The 27,837-nt window shown below is 45.9% G+C and overlaps 1 protein-coding gene across 1 annotated transcript in view; it reads left to right on the top strand.

Annotated features, from left to right (window-relative positions):
- THBS4 (thrombospondin 4) overlaps positions 1-27,342 on the top strand; it is a 44,667-nt gene extending 17,325 nt beyond the window's left edge. The window contains exons 3-22 of the mRNA XM_058569359.1: positions 1,318-1,565; positions 3,768-3,876; positions 4,265-4,347; positions 4,695-4,746; positions 4,958-5,160; positions 6,716-6,853; positions 9,262-9,330; positions 11,236-11,388; positions 14,503-14,607; positions 15,432-15,539; positions 15,849-16,008; positions 17,325-17,443; positions 18,278-18,330; positions 21,158-21,351; positions 22,282-22,460; positions 23,363-23,411; positions 23,509-23,705; positions 24,297-24,469; positions 26,448-26,587; positions 27,115-27,342. Coding sequence (XP_058425342.1) covers positions 1,318-1,565; positions 3,768-3,876; positions 4,265-4,347; positions 4,695-4,746; positions 4,958-5,160; positions 6,716-6,853; positions 9,262-9,330; positions 11,236-11,388; positions 14,503-14,607; positions 15,432-15,539; positions 15,849-16,008; positions 17,325-17,443; positions 18,278-18,330; positions 21,158-21,351; positions 22,282-22,460; positions 23,363-23,411; positions 23,509-23,705; positions 24,297-24,469; positions 26,448-26,587; positions 27,115-27,176 — 2,594 coding nt within the window. The 3' untranslated portion in view covers positions 27,177-27,342. The remainder of the gene's footprint in view (positions 1-1,317; positions 1,566-3,767; positions 3,877-4,264; positions 4,348-4,694; positions 4,747-4,957; positions 5,161-6,715; positions 6,854-9,261; positions 9,331-11,235; positions 11,389-14,502; positions 14,608-15,431; positions 15,540-15,848; positions 16,009-17,324; positions 17,444-18,277; positions 18,331-21,157; positions 21,352-22,281; positions 22,461-23,362; positions 23,412-23,508; positions 23,706-24,296; positions 24,470-26,447; positions 26,588-27,114) is intronic.
- The last annotated feature ends 495 nt before the right edge of the window (positions 27,343-27,837 follow it).

Raw genomic sequence — 27,837 nt, forward strand, 5'->3', positions numbered from 1 at the left:
TGAGCAAGAGGAAAAAAATACACATTATCTAAGCACCCATCAATGACCATATTAATGTTGACATATTTCCTTCTAATTGTCTATATTTGCAGATATAAATATATATCACATACACACATTTTTTTCCTCAATGAAGCTGTACTGACTCATAACCTTTTTTTCACTCCACAAAATACTGGGAATGTCTTTGTGTTTTTAATATGCAACTATTCCATAGTATTTTGTTTTATGATTATACCATAATTTAAGTAGCAAGCCCTCCCTCTCTCAGATGTTTGTTATAATGTTTCTGAAATGATTGTTTATGGTGATGAACTTGGGTTTGGCAATGGTGCCTATAGATGGACCTGGAGGTGCATCCATAGACTCACTAAGCCCTTGGAAGCAAACCACGCTGGTCTTTACAGCAAACCTCACCCAGTGGGCTTCACTCCCAAAGGCTCAGCATCCAGGCGCATACTGTAGCTCGAGGCTCAATATATTCAGGACGATAATGGAGTAAAAAGCGAGGCAGAAAACCAGAATTTTAAAATTCGAATGAATTTTCATGTAGTGAGCTTAATAACGTATATGAATAGATATCTGCCTGCATAGAAAAAAGAAACAGAAAATCAGGTAGTGGATCTCCCTCCTAATCCTTCTTTCGCAACCATGGATACTTTTAGTTTTCCAACTGAGCCTTGTTCAATTTGAAGATAGGTTGCTGAGGGACAATATGACAGATTACACTCAATTCATCGTGTGCTTACAAAGGCCCACACATGCCCATTCTTTTAGCCGTGGAATAAACCACACTCAGGTTCAAATTCTAGTCCTGCCACTTACTATGTCCTTGAGCAAGTTCCTTCACTTATCTGAGCATCACTTTCCTCATCTCTAGTTGTTCCAATTTTGTACGGTTGCAATGAGTAGAAATTCAATGTTTAAAGCAACTAAGCGTAGCACCCAGCCGCATAGTAGTGCTCAGTACATGTTTGGCGAATTAATAAATTCGTGCCGTCAGGAGCTTAGTTGGATTTTAGTTGACTTTTGATGGGTTCTACTGGCTCATTGTACTTATCATTATCTGGAATTATATTGTTTCTTTTCACATTTGCTGCTTATCATCTATCTCTCCATGAGCACAAAACATTCTCAGCAACAGAACGGGTTGCCAGTGCCTAGAACAATGCCTGCCCTACAAGATGTTGAATATTTATGGTTCCGACTTGCTTGCATTCTTCCCGGTGACCCAGCCTTGTGACCTGGAAGCTGTTCAGCACAGAATTGCTTCTGTTCCCCTTATCTCGTCATTCGTTGATCTGTGCTTGGTTCCAGCCATCCTCCGTTACCTGAAGAATGATGGGAAGATTCACTTGGTGGCTTTCAACAACCTGCATCTGGCTGACGGCAGGCGGCACAGGGTCCTCCTGAGACTGACCAATTTACGGCGAGGGTCTGGCTCTGTAGAGCTCTACCTGGACTGCAACCAAGTGGATTCCGTTCACAATCTCCCCAGGGGCTTTTCTGGCCTCTCCCAGAATCCTGAGTCCGTTGAATTGAGGACTTTCCAGAGGAAGGCACAGGTAGGAATGCACAAACCGTTCTCCGAAGGACAGAGGTGGATTGCTGAGGCTCAGAGAATGCAGAGGAGTGTGCTGAGCTCATGAGAGGGTCTAATTCTGGCTGCATATTAGAATCACCTGCAGAACTTAAAACACTGCTGATAGAGGGCTCACCCTCAAGACACATTGAATCAGAATCCGTAGGCGTGGTGCCCGGGCATCAGTATTTTTAAAAATACTGATTCTAATGTGAAGCCAAAATTGAGAGCTTCTGCTTTAGATGATAAGTGGAGACTTTCTGGATATAATTGTGAAGTTGGAAAGGAATAGCAAAAATTAAAAAACTATCTTAGGGTAGTAGGATGGTCTATTTTTAATCTTTGTATAATCTTATTATTTATTATTTTTTAATGAAAATAAAAAAGAAAGACTGATTGGAAACTGCCAAGCACTAGGAACAACATTTTCACAGGTCTTATTAGAACATCCCTAACAAAAAGGACCTTATTGCCAACCTAGTTCCATGAGGCCTTAAAAATCCCATCAAATCTATCTTCTATTTTATACCGTGTTAATGGAATTTTTTTCATTTATCATTGCACTTACTGTAGAAATTGCCACATATATTTCTTTTAGAATTTTGCACTAGGAAATACTTTGTGTCCTATAAAGAACTAGTATTCTTTGTCTTTTCCATTAATTATAACTGGTCATAGTTCCTAAATTTTATGTGATGTGGGAGTCAGTGCCAAAATCAGTAACTATGATCATCTGTTATGGCCCATAATATTGTTGTCTTCTATCTCTCAATCCTTATTTTCCATTTCTATTTTATTATTTTATTATATGTTCTTTAGTTACAAGCTACTCTGTGCCCTTTGTACAAAGAGTCAAGGTGTAAGCAATAATTTCCATTACAACCATGAATGTTGAGAAGTTTGAGATAATATAAAAAGCATGACTCTGATACTAGAATTTTGTGCTTAGAAAATAGGAAGCATTTTCAAGCAGAAATTTCAAGAAAGCTAAAATCCAAGGTTTTTTTGTTTTGTTTTGGTAGAGAGAGAGAGAGATGTATATATATTGTAGATTTATAGAGAGAGAAGAAAATTAATGAATAGAAAGAGATGCTAAACTTTATTTCTGAATCCCCAAAGTAGCCCAAATAATCAGAATGACAGTCAGAAATTGTGTGACTGACCACTTCAGAAATTAATGTCCACTACCAAATAGGTCAGTTTCTAAAAGCCAGGAGTCAGCCATGGCAAGGTCATCAGAAACTACACTTCTTTGAATTTTCTCAAAAGTTCTCCCTCCTCAGACTATTAGCAGGGACCAAGCACTCTACCTTCATAGTCACCTTTTCATTCATTCATTTAGTCAATTAGTTAACAAATAGCACATACTAGGCATTAGGGATACTGTGATGGGCAAAATAGTCACGGCCTGCCTCCATAGAGCTTATAGTCTGATGTCCAACACAATATCTATTACATAGCACCTGTTGCATACATGACTTAGCTAAATTAAAAAGTAGAATTCCTCTGAAAATCCTTAGCATGCTAATTTCTAAAATAAAGATGATGACTTTAAATTGGCAGTTAACATAAACTTTTTCTGTCATATATATCTAATAATGGGTATGAATAAAAGTTACAAAATAAAGAGGTCAGGAAATTGACTTTGTGACTAACAATGAATAATCAATATCAACCAGTGATGTGAAAATATGATGCCAACTACCTAATAATCATAGAATATACAGTTTATTCATTCTCATAGCCCAAGGAAATCAGAAATTTTGCTAAAACCTGGAGCCAAGACATTCTAAAAACAACAGTGTTTAACATTGGGATCACTACCTTATTTATTACAGTCTAAACTCCATAAACAAATTCCAGACAAGTCTTCAGAGCCTCCTGCCACACAATAACTTGTTTACCATGAAGGAAAAAGCCTTTCCTCTTCTCAGAGCCACCTTGATGAGCTCTCAGGCCAAGCCGAATGTCAGCATTTTCCTAGGCCACTGGCTTCTTCCATATTTGCGTCAGTCAAAAGGACGGGGCGGGCGGGCTCTAGGAAAAATGCAAACCCACAAAAGCATGTCAGATGTCGGGGCCCAAGTATACAGGGCTGCTCTGTTCTGAAAACAGTGTGAGAATGCACGCGCCCTGGCTTTTGAACGGTGTCAGCTATGTGTGGTATGACTGTGATTTCTTCTAGGACTTCTTGGAAGAGCTGAAGCTGGTGGTGCGAGGCTCGCTGTTCCAGGTTGCCAGCCTGCAAGACTGCTTCCTGCAGCAGAGTGAGCCGGTGGCTGCCACAAGCACAGGTGTGGGCTCTTGGGCAGTTTGTGCACCTTCCTCCATACAGACAAACCCCCAGGTCCCCCGGTGGGCTGGGTCCCGTCACCAAAAGGTGGGCTGTCAGCACAGCAGTCCTACAGAGTGTATCCTCAAAAACCAGGCTCTTGTGCCAAAGTCTAGGGCAAGAAATGTTTCCATTGCACTTTTATTTTTATAACTCATCTGAATTTGGACTAACTAGCCAGTGGCATCATTATCGTTATTTTTTAGGTGAATTAGATGAACTACCCCAAGTCGAATTCCTCTACTCTAGGTTTTTGTCACGATGACTCTCTGGGAAATCATTTGTTTTTGAGTCACTGTAGAGATGGCTGTCACTGGCTGAATTCTCCTTATCTTTTGCTATTCCTACAGGAGACTTTAATAGGCAGTTCTTGGGGCAAATGACACAACTAAACCAGCTACTGGGAGAAGTGAAGGATCTTCTGAGACAGCAGGTAACAGCGAGGACAAACCATCAGAAAAGCCCCAGTCTTCTCAGAGAAGCTCTGTGTACAAGCTAATAGGGTTGCAGGCCTGCAGAGGCAGGGATGGGGACCTGGAGCCAGACCTCAGGTGGCCCCACACAGCCCGCCGCCCTGGGGCTCTGCTACAAGGGCTATGGAAATGAGGGACAAACGTATAGTAAACACCATGGCTCCAAGCAGAGCGGGAGCTGTCAAGGGCTGCGTTAGCACTCCTTTAAGAACTGTTCAGCAGATTGCTGCACATGGATTTTTTCCTGCCTGGGTTATATACCAGGTACTCCTTTTCCATCTTTTCTTTTCCCTTCCCATTTCTAAAGGTCAAGGAAACATCATTTTTGCGAAACACCATAGCTGAATGCCAGGCTTGCGGTAAGTGCTTTTGTGGTAAGTGGCTCACTCGAGTTGGACGAGCAGATGTAAGGTGATGAAGGGCCTGGGGTGAGGCTGCGTTTGCTGTGGTTCCTGGAGGTTTGGCACAGAGTTGGAGGGAACGGAAGTTCGTTGAGGAACGAAATTTCATTTTTTATTAGCTGTGTTTTCCTGGTGGTGAATAAGCCTATGGATTATTGTTTTTCTCTAGGTCCTCTCAGCTTTCAGTCTCCAACCCCGAACACAGTGGTGGCTCCCGCACCCCCGGCACCCCCAACACCCCCAATACGCCGGTGTGACTCCAACCCGTGTTTCCGTGGCGTCCGATGTACTGACACCAGAGATGGCTTCCAGTGTGGGCCCTGCCCCGAGGGCTACACGGGAAATGGGGTCACCTGTTCTGATGTTGATGAGGTAAAAGTTCAGCTGGACAGATTGGGGGTTCCCTGAGTATCTCGCATACCCTACAGCTTATGGAAAAAGAAGGCGAGTTGATGACTAAGGGATGACTTGAGTTGTCCTCCAGGTGCATAAAAGTTACTTCCTTATGAATCCTTAAGACCAGAGACACCATGAGCAGCGGGAGGAAGGAGGCGTGACACGTGCTGTGGCTGTGTTTGTAATCTCTCTCTCTCTGTTCCCAGCTCTTCTACTGCTCTATGTTGCTACAATGCTGAGATTTCAGCTTTATACTCTAACACTGATTATTTCTCTTAAGCAGTCTGTGTTACAGTTTTGATTTTTCCACATTTTTGCAAATGTGGGAGGGGGAAGATCTGTGTCAGGGTATATTTCGGGGGTTGCAACTAATTTCTTCAGGCTTCCTAAAGTAGCGGAGTAGAAGGGAATCTCAAACCAACATGACCTGTTGAGGACACGTAACTGTAAGTAGCCAAAAGTGCCCGGGGATGGAGCCAGAGAGACACATACAGCAAAGACAGGCTGTTTGGCCGGCTGGCAAAGCTGAAAGGGACTGTTTCAAGACCATGGTTAGCCAGTCACTACTCCAGTCCCAAAGCAGTGTTCATTGTAGGTAGCAGGGCTGCCACCAGAATGTGCCTTTCCCCTCCCACCCGGCCAGAGGATGGCTGGAAGGGGAAACGGAGGGGATGAGGTGCATGCAAGGAGCTTAGGCACATGCTGACACACACACACACAGACACACACACACATGCAGACACACACACATGCAGACACACACACACACACACACACAGCTCCTACAGGCTCCTGGTAGCACTCAGCTGACTACCTCCAAGTAGTAAGCAATTACGGTGATCTCTAATAATCCCTCAATTGAAGAAACATCTGCACATATTTTATAGAACTACATCTGGTTTTTATCTGTGAGCTGGAATTTTCCTCCTTTTGAAAGGACAGGAAGTGGTCATGTTTTTTACATTAGTTGAAGTGGTTAAAAAAAAAAAGCATCAGAATCAATCTCCTAGACTCCGAGAGCCTGGGAGCAGCCGTGGACTTGATAGGGCACGAAGGCAGGCACAGACCCTGGTGGATCTCATCTCACTGAACAAATAACTGCCCTGACTGTCTTCTCGAGGTCTTTTCATTTGAATGGCTAGTTCAGTAATGCCTTTGGACTCATCGAACAGCCAAGTTATTAGAGGCTGACAAGCTGACAAGAGGTCCAGGAGCACCATCCCTTCACAGAGATTTTTAAACTTCCAAGTTAGAGTATCAGGGAATTTACACGGGGAGGTAGACTGGTTAACATGAAGGACCCTTTCCACTTAGTGGTGCCATTATTCTGTAACTAACAGGCAGCACCATACTGTGTGGCTCAGGGATTCCGTGGGTGACGACAAAGTTGGAAGCCTCTATTTCCTTTTATCATTTGGCAACCAAAAAATGGATAGTTAAATGAATAAACGAGCATGTGCAAATAGATGAATGAAAGCTTGAGACTGTTTTGTCCATGTGGCTAAAGACTTTGAATTTTTTTTGTCTCCAGTGCAAATATCATCCCTGCTACCCGGGCGTGCGCTGTGTGAACTTGGCTCCTGGCTTCCGATGTGACGCCTGCCCAGTGGGCTTCACGGGGCCCATGTTGCAGGGTGTTGGGATCAGTTTTGCCAAGTCAAACAAGCAGGTGGGCTGAAGTCATCATCTTTCTATTCATTTTTTATCTTAATTACCAACAGAAAAACTTTGTTTCCCCCCTCTTCCAGTATAATCCTTTACCTCCTTGAGCAGCCAATGCCATGTGGAATGTCATGGTGCACAATGGGCAAGTTAGGAAGTTTTCCAACTCATTTCTGAGCATATATGTTCATCAAGCCTAGTGGGGCGGAAGAAGCTATTAAATTGGAATAATCGAGTATCACTAGAAAAACAGTAAATGGGGTGATCCTGAATACAGGCCCTGATTTCAGGCTTCTTTTGTTGATAGCCATTGAGCATTTTGTCCTGCACAATAACTTAAGAATTAGGGAAACAAACAAAAGCTTTGAAAAATCAGGCCACTTTTATGGAGTCATTGTTGCTGATCAGAAGCTGTTTTAGAGATGAGAGGATTTCAAGAGAGGAAATAATCCCCTGAGGAAACCCCCCTTCTTCTTATATAAGCTATAAATTACCATAAAGCACTTGAGCACTTTGTGACAGTCTCCATTTATTTCCAAATGTTCTACTGTGTCCTGGTCATTATTTAACTGACTGACTGTGAAATTCTTTTTGATGTTTTCAGCCCTTAAAAATGGTTGGTCTATAAATATATTTTACTACCTTAGGGAAATTATTAGCTTTGAAGAAGGGCAAGGGTTCGTTATTTCCTAGCTGCCCATCAAAGGAGTCTAGAGGGCAACATTTTTTTAACTAGAGAAAGGAGGCAAGCTAGACACATATGAATGACAAGAAGCTGTCTGCGTAATGACCCAAAGTTTTTCTTCTCTCCCCTAATGACAAAATCTCCAAGACTACACCAAGGAAAATAGATGAAATGGAAGATGCTTTATGTAAGCTGGAAGGAGCACTCACCAGTGGATTTCCAGCAATATGGAAGACTGAACTGAAGTAGAAGGGAGCCACCTTGCTAAAATTTAACAACAAATTTTAATGCATCACCAATATCAAAAGAAACAAAAGGAAATGTTCAGCTTCTAGAAACAAAAAGGGAACTCAAAGCCAGAGCTGTGGGTGGCGGCTGATGCCACAGCAGCTCATGGGAGGTGGGAGCTGGATGTAGATCCTGGGAGTGAGGAGCTGGGGTTTTAGCACCTATGGGTACAGCAGATGTAGTCTTAGACCTTTAGAAAGACCTAACACCCCTGCATAAAGCCAGGGGCCTCAAAGAGCTACCCTACCCATTACAAGGAGATGAGAAAACTTTACTAGCCCCCAAACTCAACAAGGAAGCTTGATGTCTCAGCTTTGGGACATGGTTGATAAAAATGAAGATTGCCCCCAACAAACCAAAGCTCCAAGCTTGTACCACATACAATTGTGACCTCGAAATCTATGTTACACATATAATGCAGAAACACAAGTCAAAAAATTAACACAAAAACCAGCCTTGAAGCAATAAAATCCCCAGGGTCTGGCTAATGTCAAAGCCATACCACTTTGTGAAGAGACTCCAAAACTCAGGGCCAGTGGAACACACACAGGCAAAAGCAGGGCCACCGAGGATATGCTCATCAACAAAAATGGCAATTTATATGAAGAGGCCACCATGAGGAAACATGATAAATATAAAACAAGTTCAAAAGGATAAAGAGAAAAAGGGAAGAATAGATACCACATCATTAAAGAATAGAGCAATGTGGGGGAAACAAAAACAGGCAAGTTTGAAAAATAGCCCAAATAGATGTTAGCTCAGAGCCGGTCTTCCTCAGCAAAAAGAGGAGGATTAGCATGAGTGTTAGCTCAGGGCTGATCTTCCTCACAAAAAAAAAGAAAAATAGCCCAAGTAAAATTTATTCAATGAAAAATATAATCATTGACATTAAAAACTCAATAGATGGGCAAGACAACTAACAGGGAATTTATAGACCGGAAGGTAGGTCTAAGGAAATCATCCAGAACGCAGCACGGAGAAATAAAGATATGGAAAATATGAATGAGAGGTTAAGAGTCAAAAGAAGAGATAATAAGAAAGTCCAATATTTGTTTAATTGTAGTTCCAAAGAAAGACTAGAAAGAATAGGAGCAGAGGGAGGCTGAGAATTTTCCAGAATCAAAGAAAGATAGGAATCCTCAGATAGAAGAAATACATTGAGTCCCCAGCAGGATAAAGAAGAACCTTCCTGACTAGAAAGGTTGTGGAACTAATTAATCATACAAGTTGTCTTTTCTGAACAACTTTAAATACCAAGTAGGCAACTGTCGCTTGAAATTAGGGTAAGTACAGACTGGTACAAACACGGAGATGCTAAAATGACATTCCAGTTTCCATTCGACCTGAAATTCTGTATCCTCACTTCACACAAAGATATGAAAACAAAGCAAAATTTTTTTGCATTTCTACTTAGAGTGTCTCTTTGAACTTTTCTGCACTAGGTCTGCACTGATGTTGATGAGTGTCGAAATGGAGCATGCGTTCTCAATTCCATCTGTGTTAACACTTTGGTAAGTATTTCTCATGGCTGTTGTTATCAAAGCAGACCAGTTATGTTGTTATCAAAGCAGACCAGTTATTAAAACAAGGGTATGTTTATAAATCATAACCCCGAAACACACGTAGAATATATGGGCATAATATATTTGATTGGCAAGTGAGGATACAAGTTTGTGCTGAAAAACAGTTTTTAATATTAGAGTAATTTTATAAGTAATTTTTTATATAAACATAATTTTATAAGTGCCAAACTTGTTTTTTATCTTCTATTAAAGTTGAAGTGTTGGACTTTTAAGATGAATATTTATTGAATAAAATATTATTGTTCTTACGTTTTAAAAATATGAAGAGCTTCTTGTTTATATTAACAGTTCAGTATTCCAGAATATAGCTAGTCCTGGTGGTCTAGTGGTTAAGATTCAGCGCTCTCACCATCGCAGCCCAGGTTCATTTCCTGGTCAGGGAACCACACCATCTGTCTGTCGGTTATCATACTGTGGCGGCTGCGTGTTGCTGTGATGCTGAAAGCTATGGCACCAGGATTTCAAATAGCAGCAGGGTCACCCATGGTGGGCAGGTTTCAGCAGAGCTTCCAGACTAAGATGACTAGGAAGAAGGACCTGGCCACCCACTTCTGAAAAAATTGGCCATTCTAAGATGATAGGTGTAGCACCGTGGACTGTCAACGAAAGAACTATTTTTTTGATTCCATGTGTGACTGTTTCTGACTCACTATATGTCCCCGGGAAAGTTATTTAATCTCTAGGTTCCTAGTTTCCTTGTATGTAAAAGCATTTTTTAAATATCAAGTCACTTATTTTAATCCTGACAACAATCCCCATTTTACATTTGAAGAAACTAAGGCACAGAAAAGTTAAGTAATTAGGTGAAGGCCACACATCTCATAAGACTTCCAGTCTGGCTGCAGAGCCTATGTTCTTATCCACAACGCTTTACTACTTAAAAATATACAGGGATTTGTTGCTTCTTAGATTTTTACCAGGACAAAGCTAGTCTGCAGAAATAGATTTGGGAGACATTGACATAAAGGTAATAACTAAAGCCACCCAGGGAGAAGGACAGTAGACAGTGGAACTGCCTAGAAAGTAGAACTCCAGAGAATCTCAAAGATGAAGCAGGCAAAGGAAAAAGAGCAGAAGGAAAGAAACAGAGACAGCTGACCACTGGAGCAGTCCAGTGAGGCCGTTAGATCAAGAAAGGTCATTGAAGGGCATCCCTTGGATTTGGCAATTAAGGGGTTGTAAGTGACTAAAATCATTGAATTGTATACGTTACGTTACGTGTCTTTCATGATATGTAAATTTTATCTCAATAGAGCTGTTTAAAAAAAAAGTCTTGCCTGGCCCTGGAAGGGCCATTGCAATGGGGCTGACAGCTCATTTGCCAGGTTTCTTCCATAGCAGCTTACCTCATCAAGAATTCTCAATGCAGCGCCACCAGCATTTCTCTGTACACCTGTTCCTTTGTCACTCAATTGTAAAAAAGCCAAAGGAACGGTAAAAAAAAAAAAAAAAAATTCTAACTTGCTTTTTAATCAAACCATCTGCCTTGTCCCCAGAGGAAAGCCTCTTACTATACCTTCACTGGAATTTCCAGCCCTTTCCCTTTTTGCCCCCACAGCGGAGCTGGGAAATCAAAGTGACGTTGGTTCACTGTCTAGCCTTCTGCCTCAGTTCTGTTCCTTCATGTCTGCGTGGCCAGCTGCATCTTCCAATCTGGTGGTGTCTTCCCCAGTATTCACAGCATCTTATAAGATGTACATGGAAGCAGAGAGGCAGGCATGGAGCTCCCGTAATCCTGGCATCACTGAGGACATATGAACATAGACACCGTCGCAGTGCCTTTGCTCACAGCTCTGAGCCCCTGGCTCATCGTCTTGTCTTTGCTCCCTGCAGGGGTCTTATCGCTGTGGGCCTTGTCAACCAGGGTACACTGGTGATCAGACAAGGGGATGCAAAATCGAGAGAAACTGCAGGAATCCGGAACTGAATCCTTGCAGTGTGAACGCGCAGTGCATCGAAGGGAGGCAGGGGGATGTGACGTGCGTGGTAAGCTGTTTGTTGCTTTATCATTTTTCCCTCGTCCATTTTAAGCACCACCTCTCTCTGGTTTCTGCTTGCTTCAGAGTAAATGTACTCAAAAATGAAAACATTTCGGTCAAGATAAACACAGGATGTAATAGTAACAGGGTCAGTTGCGTTTGTGGGGAGCAACCTGAAGTCCATCTAACCATCAGCTGCCTTTTCTGTCCCTCTGGGCCACAGGTCGACACCATCCCCTTGGGCACCTCAGTGGTGGAGACCCAGCTCCCAAGCACCCTCTGTGGAAAGCCCGAGAAGGGAGCAGCAGGAGGTGAAGGTGCCTCCTTCCCTCTCTTCGCTTTACGGCCCTGGCTTGTTTATGTGACTTATTGGCATAGTGCTGTCATTTCTAACTGTCCTCACCCTTAAGATGTCCTGTTTCAAAATCTGGCCTAACACTCCAGGAGGTGGATGGCAATGGAGAGGGGTGGGTTGTGTAGACCCTCAGAGAGAAACCTCGTGTCTCCCGCAGGTGAGTTGGAGAGGGCGGACAGTGCCATGCTCTGTGTCAGCCTCCACCCAGATTCGGGAATAGCACGAGGGATGGTCTCTCTTCTTCTTGTGCATTTCCCAGCCCTGGAGCCAAAATGGGGAGGAGGAGGCTGGGAAGAGAGCAGGGCAGGCACGCCTGACATGGGTCTCATGCCAGGTGGGGGTGTACTGGGCCCTTGGTGAAGAAGAAGGCTCGTTCCTGCCATCCATTCTCAAATCCCAGGCTCCAGAGTCCTTGGGGATTCTAGAGACGGATAAATCAGCCATCTCCAGCAGCTCGCCTCCTCCTTTCTTCCCAGTAATCCAGGCCCCCGGCAGGTGGCCCTTCAGAGTCTGGGATTCACAGGAACGTGATGATCACCTCTGAGCGGCATGATGGATTCTGGAAGACTTTTTCCCTCTTTGTTATACCTGAAACTTAGACTTCTTTATCTTTATGTTTGCAAAATTTTCTACAATGAGCATATGACTTTTCAAATAGGAAAAATGGGGAGAATCAAAACTAAGTTAAAGAAATAAATGTAATGATGTCAGCTCTCTCCAGCAGAACAGATAGTCTGTAATGAGGTCCTGATGAAGGAACGAGCTGGGGTAGAGGAGAAAAAAGCCAATGATTTCCCTGATTCCTGTTGCTTGGGCATGTTTATTACCATTGAGTGGCAAGTGTATATCTACGTTTAAATCCTCATTTTCTGTGAACAAATTAACGACTTCGGTGGGATGTGGGTGATGGGGCTCTTAATATGTTTTTGAATTTGTAATAAGGCACAATGACAGATGGTAAAGGATTAATACACTTGGTGTGACTACTAAAATAATGTAATCTGCCAGAAAATGGCTCATTAAAAATGTAGTTGTTCCTAGAGGAAATTTTTTCTTCATTAAAATGAGTCAAGGACCATACCCCACGGCTGAGCCTTCCAGGCCGTCTGAAGGCCCTGCTGAAGCAATTGAGCGGAAATAGGGGTGGTTTTGGGAGGGGTGCCTTTGGAATCCTGCCTTCTAAATCTCTGGTTGCAGAAGGAGAGCACAGATGATTAAGAACAGGCAGCCTGCAGCTTAGGAAGTCACTGGTCTTAAATCACCTTATTTTGATTAGCACTGTCAGGAAATTTAACATTTACTCATGTGAGGTTTCTTTTCCTTTGGCCCTGACTCTGTTCCTCAGACTCTTTCCTCTCCCTGCCTTTCTGGTTCCCTGTCGTTTTCCAGGCCCCCTTATCCCCTGTTCCTTCTGCTGTTCTGTCACCCCTCCTGCTCCTAGGCTGAGCTCCCAGGGACCCCCTCATACCCAGGACACCACTTGTGGAATGACTTCCTTTCTCTTGAGTTTGTCAGCCATCCTTTAACTAGACCAACAAGAGTATGGAATATCAGAGGAAGAACTCAACATGCACGTCAACCAAATAGAAATGGCAAATGACAGTGGACTGGGACAGGCTTGAGTTCAAGTTCCAGCTCTGAGACTTTGAGCATGGGACTTAACCACGCTAAGCCTAGTTGACTCTTTTGTAAAATGGGATAACAGTGACCTTGGAGCATCATTGTAAACATTGGAGAAAATGATTATAGAGTCTCGTTTGACATAACTGTTATTTTAATGCCTCTTTTGCTAACATTGAAAGCTTGCTCTCAGCAGCTGGTGGTGACAGAATACTTGGGTAGACCCCTCCAGGGAAGTAGAGAACACGCAGACCCAGCACTGCATCTGTGGGAACCTTCTTCTATTAAAAGAAAAGGGTATGAACAGAGGTACAGCACCTTGGAAGGTTCTTCCTTTGGTGGAAATTGATCTAGAAGACTGTTAGATTCAGAGATATGACTGTGGCTCACGAAGATAAGGAAAGTGACACAGAAGCCACTCTACCCATTCGTGTGTTCATTTCCACGGGGAGAAGACATTGGACCATCATATAGAGAACATTTTGACAATAACTCAAAATTACAAATGCAAATACCCTTTGAACCAGGAATTCCACTCTAAGAAACTGGTACATGTGCAGAATGGCAAATGTACTAGAATTATTTGTTGCAGCATTGTTTGCAATAGAGAAAGATTTTAAAAACCTGACACCTGCCGGTAGAGGACTGGCTGAATTAATTGAGGCACATGCATACCACCTTATGTATGATATATCTGTGACCAAAAAGAATGACGTGAATCCACGTGGAGTGATATGGGAAGAGCTCCAAGATAACGTTAATTTTAAAAAATCAAGGTGCAGATCACTGTATGTGTGTGTGCTACCAATTGTGTTAAAGGACAAAAAGAGAGTGTGTCTGTGCATTTGCTTGACTAAGCACCGCGTATCTCAGAAAGTGTACATGAGAACGGATTGCCCTGCTTGCCTGAGCCAAGGGAACAGGAGTGGGAAGGAGTTTTCACTATATCTCCCTTTTTACCTTTTGAATTTTGAACCATTAGGCTATTCAAAAACAATTTGATAGCTTTAAAATCCTACCCAACAAGGCTGTCTGGCTCCGGGCCCTCCCTCTGGGGAGGCACACACAGGAGCAGGGGCCCTTGCTAGCCACCAGCCTCCCAGCAGGCTCAGCTTCCCAGGCCTCTGATGGGCTTTCCCTTCATAGTGCGGAGTCGGTTGGGCTGGTGATGGCTACATCTGCGGGAAGGATGTGGACATCGACAGTTACCCTGACGAGGAGCTGCCGTGCTCTGCCAGGAACTGCAGGAAGGTAAGGAGGGCAAGCAGGAGAAAACACACACACACACACACACGCACACTCACACACTCGGCTTTCCAAAGCCACATCTTATATGGGGAAGAGGTTCTGTGAGTTCCATTTAAAACTGCATTTTTAAAGGAGCTGCATCTCAAATGTAGCAAAATAGCCGTCGACGGTAAAGCCACAGTCAGCCTTGAGGTCAGAAAGGGGTTTGACGGGCCGGCCCCGTGGCGTAGTGGTTAGGTGCTCGCGCTCCGCTGCTGGCGGCCCGGATTCGGATCCCGGGCGCGCACCCACGCACCGCTTCTCCGGCCATGCTGAGGCCGCGTCCCACATACAGCAACTAGAAGGATGTGCAGCTATGACATACAACTGTCTACTGGGGCTTTGGGGGAAAAATAAATAAAATAAAATTATAAAAAAAAAAAGAAAGAAATAGTTTTTGACTTAAGACAGACGTAGAGGGGGGTGGGGAAAATAGGAAGAAGTTGGTAAAAGGGTGCAACCTTTCGATTATAGGATGAATAAGGTGTGAGGATCTAATGTAGAACATGGTGACTATAGCTGAAACACTGTATAGTATAACTGAAATGTGCTAAGCAAGTAGGACTTAAATGTTCTTAGCCGAAGAAAAGGGAGGGGTAATATGCGAGGTGATGGATGTGTTAATTACCTCGAGGGGGGGAATCCTTTCACAGTATACACAGATATCAAATCATTACGTTGTACACTTTAAATATCTTACAATTTTATTTGTCGATTATATCTCAATAAAGCTGAAAAAAAAGAGACAGATGTACATGTGTCTCTGAGCTGTGTTTCCCCTCCTTAAGGACAACTGCAAGTATGTGCCAAATTCTGGCCAAGAAGATGCAGACAGAGATGGCATCGGAGATGCTTGTGATGAGGATGCTGATGGAGACGGGATCCTCAATGAGCAGGTGTCTGCTTTGCTGGGAGGGCCTGTGAATTGCCACATACCAGGGATGGTGGAAGAAAGCCTGTGAAGTCAACAATTTATGTTAATCATCCCAAATGTTAGTTTCCATGCACACACTCCCATAGCACTGCAACTTTTTATTCTAAGATTCTCAAATGTTTAAAATATGAAACTGACAAACTTGGGCCTCCCGAGTTCTGACAACTCATGATGATGGGGGCGGAGGTTGGCCGGCATCCACCACACGACCGGGCACACAGGAGGGATTCAGTGACAGTCTGAGTAAATGTTCCGTCTTCTGATCCTTTAGGATAACTGTGTCCTGACTCACAACATGGACCAAAGGAACAGTGACAAAGATATCTTTGGAGATGCCTGTGACAACTGCCGGAATGTCCTAAATAATGACCAGAAAGACACTGATGGGGATGGAAAAGGGGATGCCTGTGATGATGACATGGATGGCGATGGTGGGTTTGTCTTGCTTTGTCTTTGATTTGGGACTCATTCGTCTTTTTGCCCTTGTTCTCTGTCAGGAGCAGGAATGGACTTGCTGACTCGGAGGGCCTTCCCACTCCGGGGGGTTCCACATGGCCTGCGCCTGGGGCACCCGAGGTCCACTTGTTTCTGTGGAAGGAGATTCCACAGCCCACTCTCCCATTTAATAACCCTGGGTGTTTCTGGAACTCTACATCATTGCAAGAAACCTTGTAGGAATCCTTTCAAGCAGTGTCTTGTCAGGGCTGTGTCTTCTAGGGCATCTGTCTTCCAAAGTGCACCTTTCCCCACTCCCCACCATCCCTTTCACACGTGAGAATCCTGGGGTGGAGTATTGAACAAGGGGGCCTTGAGCAGGGTCGCAGGCTACAGCCTCTGGGTCAGGGTCCTCCTGCGGAGAGGCAGGGATTTCCTGGAGACATAGACATCCCCTGTCTGTTCTGGGAAGGGCTGTGGAGGCAGGGTGGCTGCATCGCCCAGCTCCAGTGTCCACTGAGGGGCCTCATGTTGTGGTTCATGTGAATGGCACCCCCTGGACCCTTGAGGAAGGATATTTGTTGACTATCATCAAAGTGCAGGCTGGATCCAATAATTTCTGAAAAACATATCACATCACAAGGCCTTGAAGGAAAATCCTTTTAGAAATACACCGGCCCACAGCCCAACACATACAGACCACTCCAGAATATCCACACCTCCCTAAAACATGACCTCACCTCTACTAGCCCCGCTGATGACCCAGATCCAGTCGTGTGCCGGTGAGCCACCTCAACGAAACAAACAAAAGTCCCAAGTTGTAGCATTTGCCAATCTACATGATGTACATTCCACTCCCACCATCGCTGATTTCAAGCTAGCAATGCGAGATGACGTGATTGAACGAGAAGCTGGGAAGGGAGGGGCACGATGGGCCTGGGTCCAGCACACTCCTGCCCGACCCCTTGATCCCAGCCATGGCTCACTCTCCCACAAGTCTTCCCTCTCCAGGGTTGGCCCACCAGCCCTCGTGACCCTCGCCTCTGGTTGCAGTGACAGCCCTTGCTATCTTGGTCAAATTATAACTCAGTGGATGAATGCCTCAGATCACCCTTCATTTTCAAGTCCCCCAGAATCCATGCTGTGACGTTGCCTCCAGATAACTGCTGACACTGTGGTGGCTCTCCGAAGAAGGCCCAGGCAGAAGCCGCCATGTGCCTGTGCAGGCCTGATTTCCACAGCACAGACACGTCTGTGTTCCAGACCTCTCTGTGATGTTCGCCTGCCTCAGGGAAGCATCCCTTTCTCGTAGGAATAAAAAACATTCTGGACAACTGCCCCAAAGTTTCCAATCGTAACCAGCAGGACAGGGATGGTGATGGCGTGGGGGATGCCTGTGACAGTTGTCCTGATGTCAGCAACCCTAACCAGGTTAGTAGGATACGGGGAATTCAGTCTCTAGGCTGAAGTCCCTTTGTAAAGACTCATTTAAGACCAGTGTCTAGAAAAGCACAGCAGAGCCCCCTGGCTCGGTTCTTTGCTGTCGCCGTATACCTAACAGAGCAGAGGTGGTGAAATTGCATACTTTAGGCCTGGAGGTGACAGGAAGGACATTACAAGAGATCTGAGCCCCTCTGGACTAATCTCCCAGGCTGTTGAGTGCCTATGACACTAGTAATATAAGTTTAATGATGCCCAAAACAAATTTTCTCTGCTGAAAGGAAAATATTACGTGTAAATTAACCCTTTCATCCCCACACCCCTACACAGCCTGGGTGTGGACGTTTCAGATTAAGCTCAAGAGCGACGTGTTATTCCCCTCACTCCTCCTTCCTGTCTGGATAATTGGCTATGATGGGTCTTGGGTTTTTAAAGCCCTGGGAGAAGGAGTCATTGTTGCCCTCTGTGACTCACTGCCATGCTGGCTTCATTCCATAAGATCACTGTGCCTTGTCCCCGTGCCTGTGGCTGGCTCGCCTCCCACCCATGCCAGAGTTCCATGTCTCCACCTGCCACCACGCTGCCCCAGCGCCCTTTACAACCAGCTCATCTGGTGTGTAGGCAGCCCATCCATGGAGCTTGATATTTTGGAAGGCCTTTTTTGAAAATTCAACGTTGTGCCTACACCAATATGGTGTCCTTTTGCAGTTTTGCACCACCCCAATTCCTGAGACCCAGTGAGGATAGGCCAGGTCTGCCTTCTCTGGAACATTCTGTGCATGCAGGGCCAGAGATAAGTAACAACACGTTCTGTTCTCTTCGCAGTCTGATGTGGATAACGATCTGGTTGGGGACTCCTGTGACACCAATCAGGACAGGTATGGCACGTCTCCCAGCTGCATAGGGCCAGATGAAAAATCCGGAGAGAGTTTCATCTTTCAGAGCTTTCTTCTGCTCCCATGCTTTGGCATCTCTCTGGGTAGATTGAGCTGCTGGGGGCACAAGAGCCCTGCCTCTGGCCAGGGTGACCACACCTCCCTGAAGGCTCTGTATATGGGATGACGGCACTCTAGCGAGTGAGATTCTATTACAAGAGAGGCGGCATAGCATCATGCTGCAGAGCTCTGGAGTGACACAGCTAGATTTAAGTCCCAGTTCCTTCACTGACAAACCAGCCAACCTCAGGCGAGTTACCTAATCTCTCTGTGCCTCAAGTCTCTCATCCGTAAAACAGGGATGACCAGGGAATGTAGCTCATAGGACTATTATGAAGATCAATTAAGTTAACTTATGAAAAATGCATGTTACAGTTTCTGTTACATAGATAGCACTCAACAGATATTAGCTCTTTTACCATTATACTTTCAGCTCAGGAAAGCTTCACCATTGTCCCAAAATAGAAAGCTGTCAGTTTGCTGAGAGATCACTGTTATTTCATTGTCCTTAGAATTTTTTCTTTCAGTCTCCTTTGTTTGAGTGGAATTGTTCTATGCAAATTAATTTTGTCAACCCTCCTAGCCCCACGTGGATGGAGTCCTTCGTTAAGACACAGGGCTGTCAGATGCTATAGGAACATCGCCGAAAACATAGACATGTGTGACTCTGCCCCAGAGGCCCCTGCAGTCCCCGCTCTCGACCTTTTCATCTCCATAGGGAATCCTTATAGAGGCAGCGGAACAGGATGCGCGAGGGAAGGGATTCTGAAAGGCAAAGCAGGAAGAAACGTAGCTTTCCCTTCTCAACCTCTTCTGAGAGGTTGCCCTGCAGACAGCGGTTCTCGAGCCAAACCTTGCTCAAAGACAGCTCCTATAAAGCCCCATCCCAGTCCTTGTGCTCAGTGTCCTTGCTGCAAAGTACGTGCTCGCTAGGTGAACTTAAACATGCTTCTTAATCTCTCAGAGACTTGATTTCTTCATCTGCAAAGGAGAGATAACTAAATGCATCTCGCAGGTTATGGTGAAAATGAAAGATAATGTAGGTAATGCTCCCGGTCCAGTGCTGGCCCTCAGGTGAGCTGCAGCAAGTGATGGCTGTGTTATTGTTGTCACAGCATGAGGAGAGGCAAGTCAGCCACAGAGTCTGACATAGGATGTCTCCGTTTTTGAGTGGAAGGTAGAACTGGTGCCCTGACAACCTCGCCAATTGATGTACATCCCAAGTATTTCCTGTGCAGGGCATCCTGCACTCCGGTTGCCATCAAAGTAATTTCTAAAATATCCTATCCCACCAGCCTCTACACATTTGCCGAAAATAAATGACTCATTCTGCTACATTTTAATTCCCACAAACTTGAACCTTGGGGAGGAGGACAGGAACTGCTTGCTTTTGCATAAAAATGTTCAGGGCTGTATAGAATGGCTGCTGATGGAAATAGCTCAATCTTACGATTTCAAAAGCAGCCCTGCTACATGACAGGAATTTCACTGTTTGAGCCGTGTCATCTCTGCTTGTTCAGGTTGGCCTCACTTTCTCTGGGACCCCCCTGGGAAGCAGGGCCTGAAGGGCATGGGACTGGTCCCTGGCCTCCCTCCCCCGTCCCACCCTGGACAGTGTAGGGGCAGTTCCCGGCCCGGACAGGCCATAGGTAGAGCTGGGTGAAAGGAGTATCTGCTCTGATCCGGGGTGGCCATGCGCGGTCTCCGTCAACTCAGGGAAACCTTTGGGGACAGGTCACACTCCTCCTCGGGTGGCCATTAGACCTGGAAAGAAGTAAGGTGGGCGGAGAAGGGCGGTTCTGAGAAATGCTTTAGAGCAGGCCTGAGCCCAGCCCACATGCCCACCTCTCGGGAAGGGGCAGCCCTGTTCTCGTCGCCATTCTCCTGGTGGCATTCACATCTGATCCTTCTTGGGTCCACTGGCCAGGGATTGTGAAGACTAATAGAAAGGAAAACATTGTAGGGCTTCCTGAGAGCCAGGCATTTAGAAGTGCTTTTTCATCTATTAAAAATTTTTTTTTTTTTTTTTTGTAAGGAGATCAGCCCTGTGCTAACATCTGCCAATCCTCCTCTTTTTTCTGCTGAGGAAGACTGGCCCTGGGCTAACATCCGTGCCCATCTTCCTCCACTTTATATGGGACGCCACCACAGCATGGCTTGCCAAGCAGTGCGTCAGTTTGCGCCCGGGATCCGAACCCGTGAACCCCAGGCCACCGCAGCGGAGCACACGCACTTAACCACTTGCGCCACTGGGCCAGCCCCTATTAAAATTTAATATGCACAGTTCTCATCACTTAATCTTCATGACCACCCTATGCGGTAGGCTCTGTTATTATTCCCATTTTACGGAGGAGGACACTGAGCCAAAGAGGGGTCAGGCATCACGCTTGGGGCCACGTGCTGGTAAGCGATTGAGCCAGGATCCACACCGAGCAGTCTGCTCACTGGCCTTCACGTTGTTCCCTCTGCACATTCTCTCAGCAGAGGAGCATCGCACCGTCCCCCAGGGACTGGTAGGAGCATCTGGTCACAAATCACAGAAATCGACCCTTATCTTTCTGAGTAGAAAATGATCTTCTTGTTGCAACAGGTTGAGGAAGTGGGAAAATAGTCTGTGAAGCCTGTAGGGAAGCCTTATCTAAGGACATGAGGGTTTGATAAGGGACCAAGCCTGCTTAAAAGCCCAAACCCAAACTCTCCCTCCTGAGAGCTGGACTCTTCCTGCCCTCTGCCGAACTGTGACGCAAACCACCTCTCCTTCCTCCCACAGTGATGGAGATGGGCACCAGGACAGTACAGACAACTGCCCCACTGTCATTAACAGTGCCCAGCTGGACACTGATAAGGATGGAATTGGTGACGAGTGTGATGATGACGATGACAATGATGGCATCCCAGACGTGGTGCCCCCTGGACCGGACAACTGCCGGCTGGTCCCCAACCCAGCCCAGGAGGATGGCAACAGTAAGTGGGCACAGCCCAGGGCTGCATGGGACCCTGGGCTCCCTTCAGCCAGGTACCTCTCCCAGGGCACCAGCTTCTCTGAGTAGCCACAGCCTGTGTGGACAATAGACGTCTGGGAGACACTGGTCTCCAACTCTGTCAAAGAAAAGCTGCTTTGCAGCATCTGAGCAGCCCTCGGATGAGGTCACATGGGGCAGGGAAGCAGCCTCATGCACCTGCTCCACGGGCTTGGAGAGCTGCTCCGCCGTCTTGCTTGCTCCTTTCACCAGGAGTCACAGCAGCAGATGGCTTAGTTGGGGTCCCTAAACTCAGATGCCTGTGGGGGCCAAGCAGGTAAGGAAAGATGTGCACAAAGCCAGAAATGAGACACACGGTGGTGAGGACTGTGATGAGCTGGCGAGGACATGCCCATCCACAGCTACGCAAATTCAGATATTTTAATACCATCATGTCAGCTGAACAAAACACACTGTGGGCCAGATTCAGCCTAAGGATCACCAGAAAGTATGGTCTTAGAGATATTCTGGTGACAATAATTTCCCTGCTTTTTATACATTATAGTCCAGAAAGTACTAGAGACATTTGCTTGTGTAAGGTCAGGCTTAAGGTCCTCCAGTTGGTGAACCCACTGTCCACCCAGAGTTTCTTGTAAGGTCAATTTTGAACAGTTGCCCTCCACTCTGTCCCCAGGAAGTTCTTTTGATCACATACAGTGGGGTTCACCAACCCACCCCAAGAACTCTAGGGTGGGGCCTGGGGCCAGCTCAGACGCGGCTGATTCCGGGGCTCCTCTCCGATGGGGGTGGAACACCAGAGCCCTGGAGGTGGACTTGGGCTCTCTTCTGCTCCCCGCCCGGCCCCTTTCTCCGTCAAGGAGCAGAGAGGGTGTAGGCACTATCGGGCTCCTCTCCTCTCCTCCACCCCACTCAGGAGATGGCGTGGGAGACATCTGTGAGACAGACTTTGACCAGGACCAGGTCATCGATTGGATTGACGTCTGCCCAGAGAACGCAGAGGTCACCCTGACCGACTTCAGGGCCTACCAGACTGTGGTCCTGGACCCTGAAGGGGATGCCCAGATCGATCCCAATTGGGTGGTCCTGAACCAGGTGAGTGTCACATGGTTGGCAACAGCTCGGCTTTGCCTCTCAACACAGACCCTTCTGAGAGTGGTAGGTAACATTTGGAGGGTGCTGACTGCAAGCCAGGCACTGTTCTACATCACGTTTATTCCTCACAATAGCCCTATGACAAAGCACTGTCATTAGCCCCATTTTACAGATGATGAGATCGAGTCTCATGAAGCTCTAATGATGGCTCATGGTAGCACAGCAGGTAAGTGGCTGAGATTGTTGGAATTGGGACCCCGGCAGCCTGACCCTAGAGCCATGCTCCTGATCTTTCCAGGAGACTGCCTCCCACGTGTCCTGGCCATTGTGTAACTAAAGGAGGAAGGCACAGAGAGGCTTAAATTTTCTAGCATCACCCAGCAAGTCACGTTCATTAGAAGTGTATGTTCTCGGGGCCGGCCCCGTGGCTTAGTGGTTAAGTGAGTGCGCTCCACTGCTGGCGACCCAGGTTCGGATCCCGGGCTCGCACCGACGCACTGCTTCTCCGGCCATGCTGAGGCCGCGTCCCACATACAGCAACTGGAGGGATGTGCAGCTATGACACACAACTATCTACTGGGGCTTTGGGGGGAAAAAATAAATAAATAAAATCAAAAAAAAAAAAAAAGTATATGTTCTCCAATTAAGGGCTTATTAAATCAGCTTAAATGATAATTTTAGCAAAGTTAGTTATTTCTCTTCAGCTTTGAAATTTTTTCTTTAATAAGTTTGTGCTTTCTTTGAGCACATAATAAGGTAGAGCAGCTCCTCAGATAATGAGATCTTTACGTGGAGGTCAGACGTCGCTGACCACTCACCCATAATGCCTGAGGTTCTGGGCTTCCTTGAGCTTACTCCAGCCCCTCTAAGATTGCTCTCAACTCCTTCAACTCTCTCTGCAGGGCATGGAGATTGTGCAGACCATGAACAGCGATCCCGGCCTGGCAGTGGGTATGTCCAGAGCCTCAGTACCACTTGTGTAGAATTCACTCTTTCCAACTATTCGTGTGGCTTCTCTGTCTTTCTAATCTTATTCTGACCTCTGCAGGGTACACGGCTTTTAATGGAGTTGACTTTGAGGGGACTTTCCATGTAAATACCCAGACGGACGATGACTATGCTGGCTTTATCTTTGGTTACCAAGATAGCTCCAGCTTCTACGTGGTCATGTGGAAGCAGACAGAGCAGACGTATTGGCAAGCCACCCCATTCCGAGCTGTTGCAGAACCTGGCATTCAGCTTAAGGTATTGGTGGTTTAAAGTCACTCATGTCTCTTTCTTCTGGGCCCTTCACCCTCTTTTAAATTCTGTGTTCTCCCACATGGTATTTAGTTCATCTGAGAAATTGATGTGTTTGTGCTAGTGTTCAGGTCAGGGCCCTGCCTTCCTTCCTACATACGAGCTACATTGTAACCCATGCGTGACTCTAAAGGTGAGAACGTCAACCCAAGTGAAGATTTGAGGGGTACATCTTCAGGTACACTATGTTGGAAACTGGCTCATCTGTTTCCTTGATGGGTCCGAGTTTGTACAGGAAGGCTAAGAGGCTACCTCTGTCATTCCTGCTGTGAGAAAAGGCAGACTTCAGAACCTCATCAGACGAATGTGGGGAGCAATGGATTTATCGCAGGAAAAACATGGAGTGGCTTAGTGGAATATTGGCCAGTACTGATTACTAAAGGGTTGGGGTCACCTCAGTAGAAATGGCATTTAAGTGTTTATGCTTTTGTCCGAATCCAAGGCAGCTAGATCATCACCATGAATTCACCACCCCAGGGATCCGGGAAGGGTGGTCTGTGTGTTCTGTTCTGAAGCCTTGCCCGTGTCGTTGTCCAGGCCGTGAAGTCTAAGACAGGTCCAGGGGAGCATCTCCGCAACTCCCTGTGGCACACCGGGGACACCAGCGACCAGGTCAGGCTGCTGTGGAAGGACTCCAGGAACGTGGGCTGGAAGGACAAGGTGTCCTACCGCTGGTTCCTGCAGCACAGGCCCCAGGTGGGCTACATCAGGTAGGCGGAGGACCCGTCTCGTCACCGTGCTCTTGACACAAAGCACTCCCTCGTTCTGCAGCACAGAGCCTTCGCTTCCCTGAGCAGTTGTGACCCAGGGTGGTCCTCAAGGGCATGCCAGGACTTCTGAGACCTCAGAGTGACCACTGGACAGGAGGGCCAAACTGGAGGTGGAAGGACCCTCTTGGGGGGAGGCCTCAGCATGGGGGACCTGGTGCCCTTGAGTGGTGATCCCTTCTGCCATGCTCTTCAGAGAAGCCTGAGAGTGGACACGCTGACCCATGTGAGGTTAGACGTGTGGCCGAGTCTCCATCCATACCTCTCCTGCGATCCCTCTGGGTCCTATATGATCACTTATTCATGAATATTTCACGCTGCACTGCAGTGAGTCCCTTACAGTCTGTCTTCCCTCCTGAATGTAAACTCCATGAGGGCAGCACCTCGGTCTTAGTTTATCTCGGTCTCCCCAGTGCCTGGCACGATGCCTGGCATGTACCACACACAGCATGAACTGATCTTCATGTGAGCCAGTGTCATCTGCCTGTTTCCCTATAGGACTATTTCAAAACAAAAACTAAAACCTATTCTCAGAAGCTAGGATGGCTTAGGACTACATCTTTGAAATTTAGACTTACATATTTAATTTAGTGTGCTTACTGTCTCATTCTCCAGAGTTACAGATCAACACCCACTCCAGCCTCTGTAGCACATTTGGGAAGGTGTACCAATTGCACCCTCCTGACCAGGGCAGGAAAGCAACCTAGTGGAGAAAAAGAAATCGTGAGGGCTAATTCAGATTTTGTTCTGCTCTGAGACATCACGTCGAATGTACTGTGTTTGTATGTCTCACAGTAAGATGATCATGTTCTCAGCCCTATTAAGCCTAATGCCCCTTTCTTATAACAAATATTTTGAAATGCACCCTCTTCTGTCCCAAAATGAAATCATAGAAAATAACCTACCTGCACATATAATTTTAGAAAATCGATCGGATCCCTAACAATATAATAGAGAAAAGAGAATAATTTATAAGAAAATCATGCAAATACTTGGACACAGCCACACCAGAATGCAAAGTGAAACAGACACTTGCACCTTTACCTAGAATCACTGTGGAGGTGACATTCTAACACAGGCTGTTGTGTTGGTGACTTAAATACTACAGTAGTGTTGCCAACAGTGATGGGAATTTCTATAATGGTGAACAGCTCTTAATTTTCAAACACAACAAAGTACTGACCAGTTTCTCGATTTACCCTGGAAAATTCAGTTTATTTTCAAAGAGTGCAAAAAATACTTAATATTCACAAGTAAAAACAAGTTAGGTTCTGGGCCTAGATAATTATAAACAGGCTCTTCACCTACCCAAGTGTCTGGAGGAACATTTCAGAAGGGTATGGGATGCAGGACAAGTTTTGATTGTTCTCTCCAGGGTATTGTAAGCCATCAGCCATCCCTGGCTTCTGTCACTAAATGCCACAGTGACAGCCAAAAATGCCCCCACAAATTTCTACGACCCTGCTGAGGGAGTGCTGTCGCTCCTGATGAGAATCACTGCTCTGAGATTCACCAAATGATGAGTCAGACCTCAGAAAAGCAGTGGTTTTTCAGCATGATGTAGACAAGGCAGCTCTCAGGACAATGAAGTCACAAAGCCTCTTGGTCCTGGGTCGTATTGCAATTTCTCTTTAACTCATCAGCAAGTACCCATCAAGTGTGACTCTGTGCCCAACATGGCGCTAGGCCTTTGGTGAGACAGAAGATGGAGGACATGGACACATGGTCCCTGACCTCATGGAGCTTCCAGTCTAGCCGGGAAGGGGGAAGCTGGAGCACAATGCAGGCCTGTGACAAATGGAGTAGGAAGGAGAGAAAAACTCAGGTGTCTAGAAGTGGGACCCTGCGTCTCAAGATGGGCTCTTCACCCTGACCTTGGTGTGAGTTTCTTGGAGACCCGCTCTGGCTGTGTTGTCTGCAGGGTACGATTTTATGAAGGCTCCGAGTTGGTGGCTGACTCCGGGGTCACCATCGACACCACCATGCGTGGAGGCCGGCTTGGTGTGTTCTGCTTCTCCCAAGAAAACATCATCTGGTCCAACCTCAAGTATCGCTGCAATGGTAACGTACATTCTTGTTACTGCGCAGTATTATTACTAGAATTAATCAAAAAACGCCGCCTTATTTTTATCGCACACTTTCCTCCCAGAAGCCCAAAGCTCACGCCACGTTAAAACCTGATAGTCCCTGTGTAACCGAAGTAAAAGGCAGATTTCATTTTTCCTATTTGATAGATGAGGAAATTGAGACCCATAGAATTTAACTGCTTGGTTTAGGATTTGAGGTTCAGTGAGAAATTCAGTCAGGTTTAATTTACAGGCAGTCTTTATTTTCATATGGCTCAAACATAATCAGACTCAAAATTTGCTCTGCCTGCTAATTTTCTTTAGGCCTGTGAATGAGCACTCCTGGGCTTTAAGCCAGCAATTTGCAGAACAGCCTGAAGTAGAAAGTGGCTGTGAGGCCTGTAGGGGCCTGTTGGGCAGGCCAACAGTGACCCCTACAGGATGCCCGCACAGCACGAGATGGACCAGGATTCTGGGCCTCAGGAGCCTTACTAACCCCCCTGTGCCTCTTCTTGTTGGCAGACACCATCCCAGAGGACTTCCAAGAGTTTCAAACCCAGAATTTCGATCGCCTGGATAATTAAACCAAGGAAGCAATCCGTAACTGCTTTTCCAAACACTAAAGCTATATATTTTTTAATTTCCTTCAACCTTCTTTATATACCCTGTGGCTTACTTTTACCAGCCCAAACATATCAAACTTTTTATATGAATGTGGCAATAAAGAAGAGATAATTTCTAAAAACCGTGGTACTCAGACTTCACTTACATGTGGCTCAGGCTTCCATGGTGTGTGTGTTGTTCCCTGAGATAGCCACGTTGAACTTGTAGGGGGATCTTTTTCCCTCAGACCGGGTCAGTGTGCAATTGAGCGTGTGCGTGAGTCAGAAGGCCCAGGCCAAAGATCTCATCTTCGGTCACTGCAGTTAGCTTCACACAAAAGCATAACAATTCCATGCTCACCTCAGCAGCCTCCTTATTCTGGGTCACGAGCCTCAGAAACGCATGCTTGGGGGCACCTTCCCTGTGAAGAATTTTCCTGAAAAATCCTGGGCCAGATTTGCCTAATTCTTTCTGATACCCTCTCCGACCCCACACACATGTTCCACACAGACTTCTATCCTAGTACTTTTAACACAATTATGCTTATTTGTATATTTGGCTCCCTCTAGTGGAATGTAAGCTTATTGAGAGTAATGGACCATGTCTTAACTACAGTCAGTATCCCCAATGTCTCAACATAGT

This window comes from Diceros bicornis, chromosome 1, assembly GCF_020826845.1.
Source record: "Diceros bicornis minor isolate mBicDic1 chromosome 1, mDicBic1.mat.cur, whole genome shotgun sequence".
Lineage (NCBI taxonomy): Eukaryota > Metazoa > Chordata > Mammalia > Perissodactyla > Rhinocerotidae > Diceros > Diceros bicornis.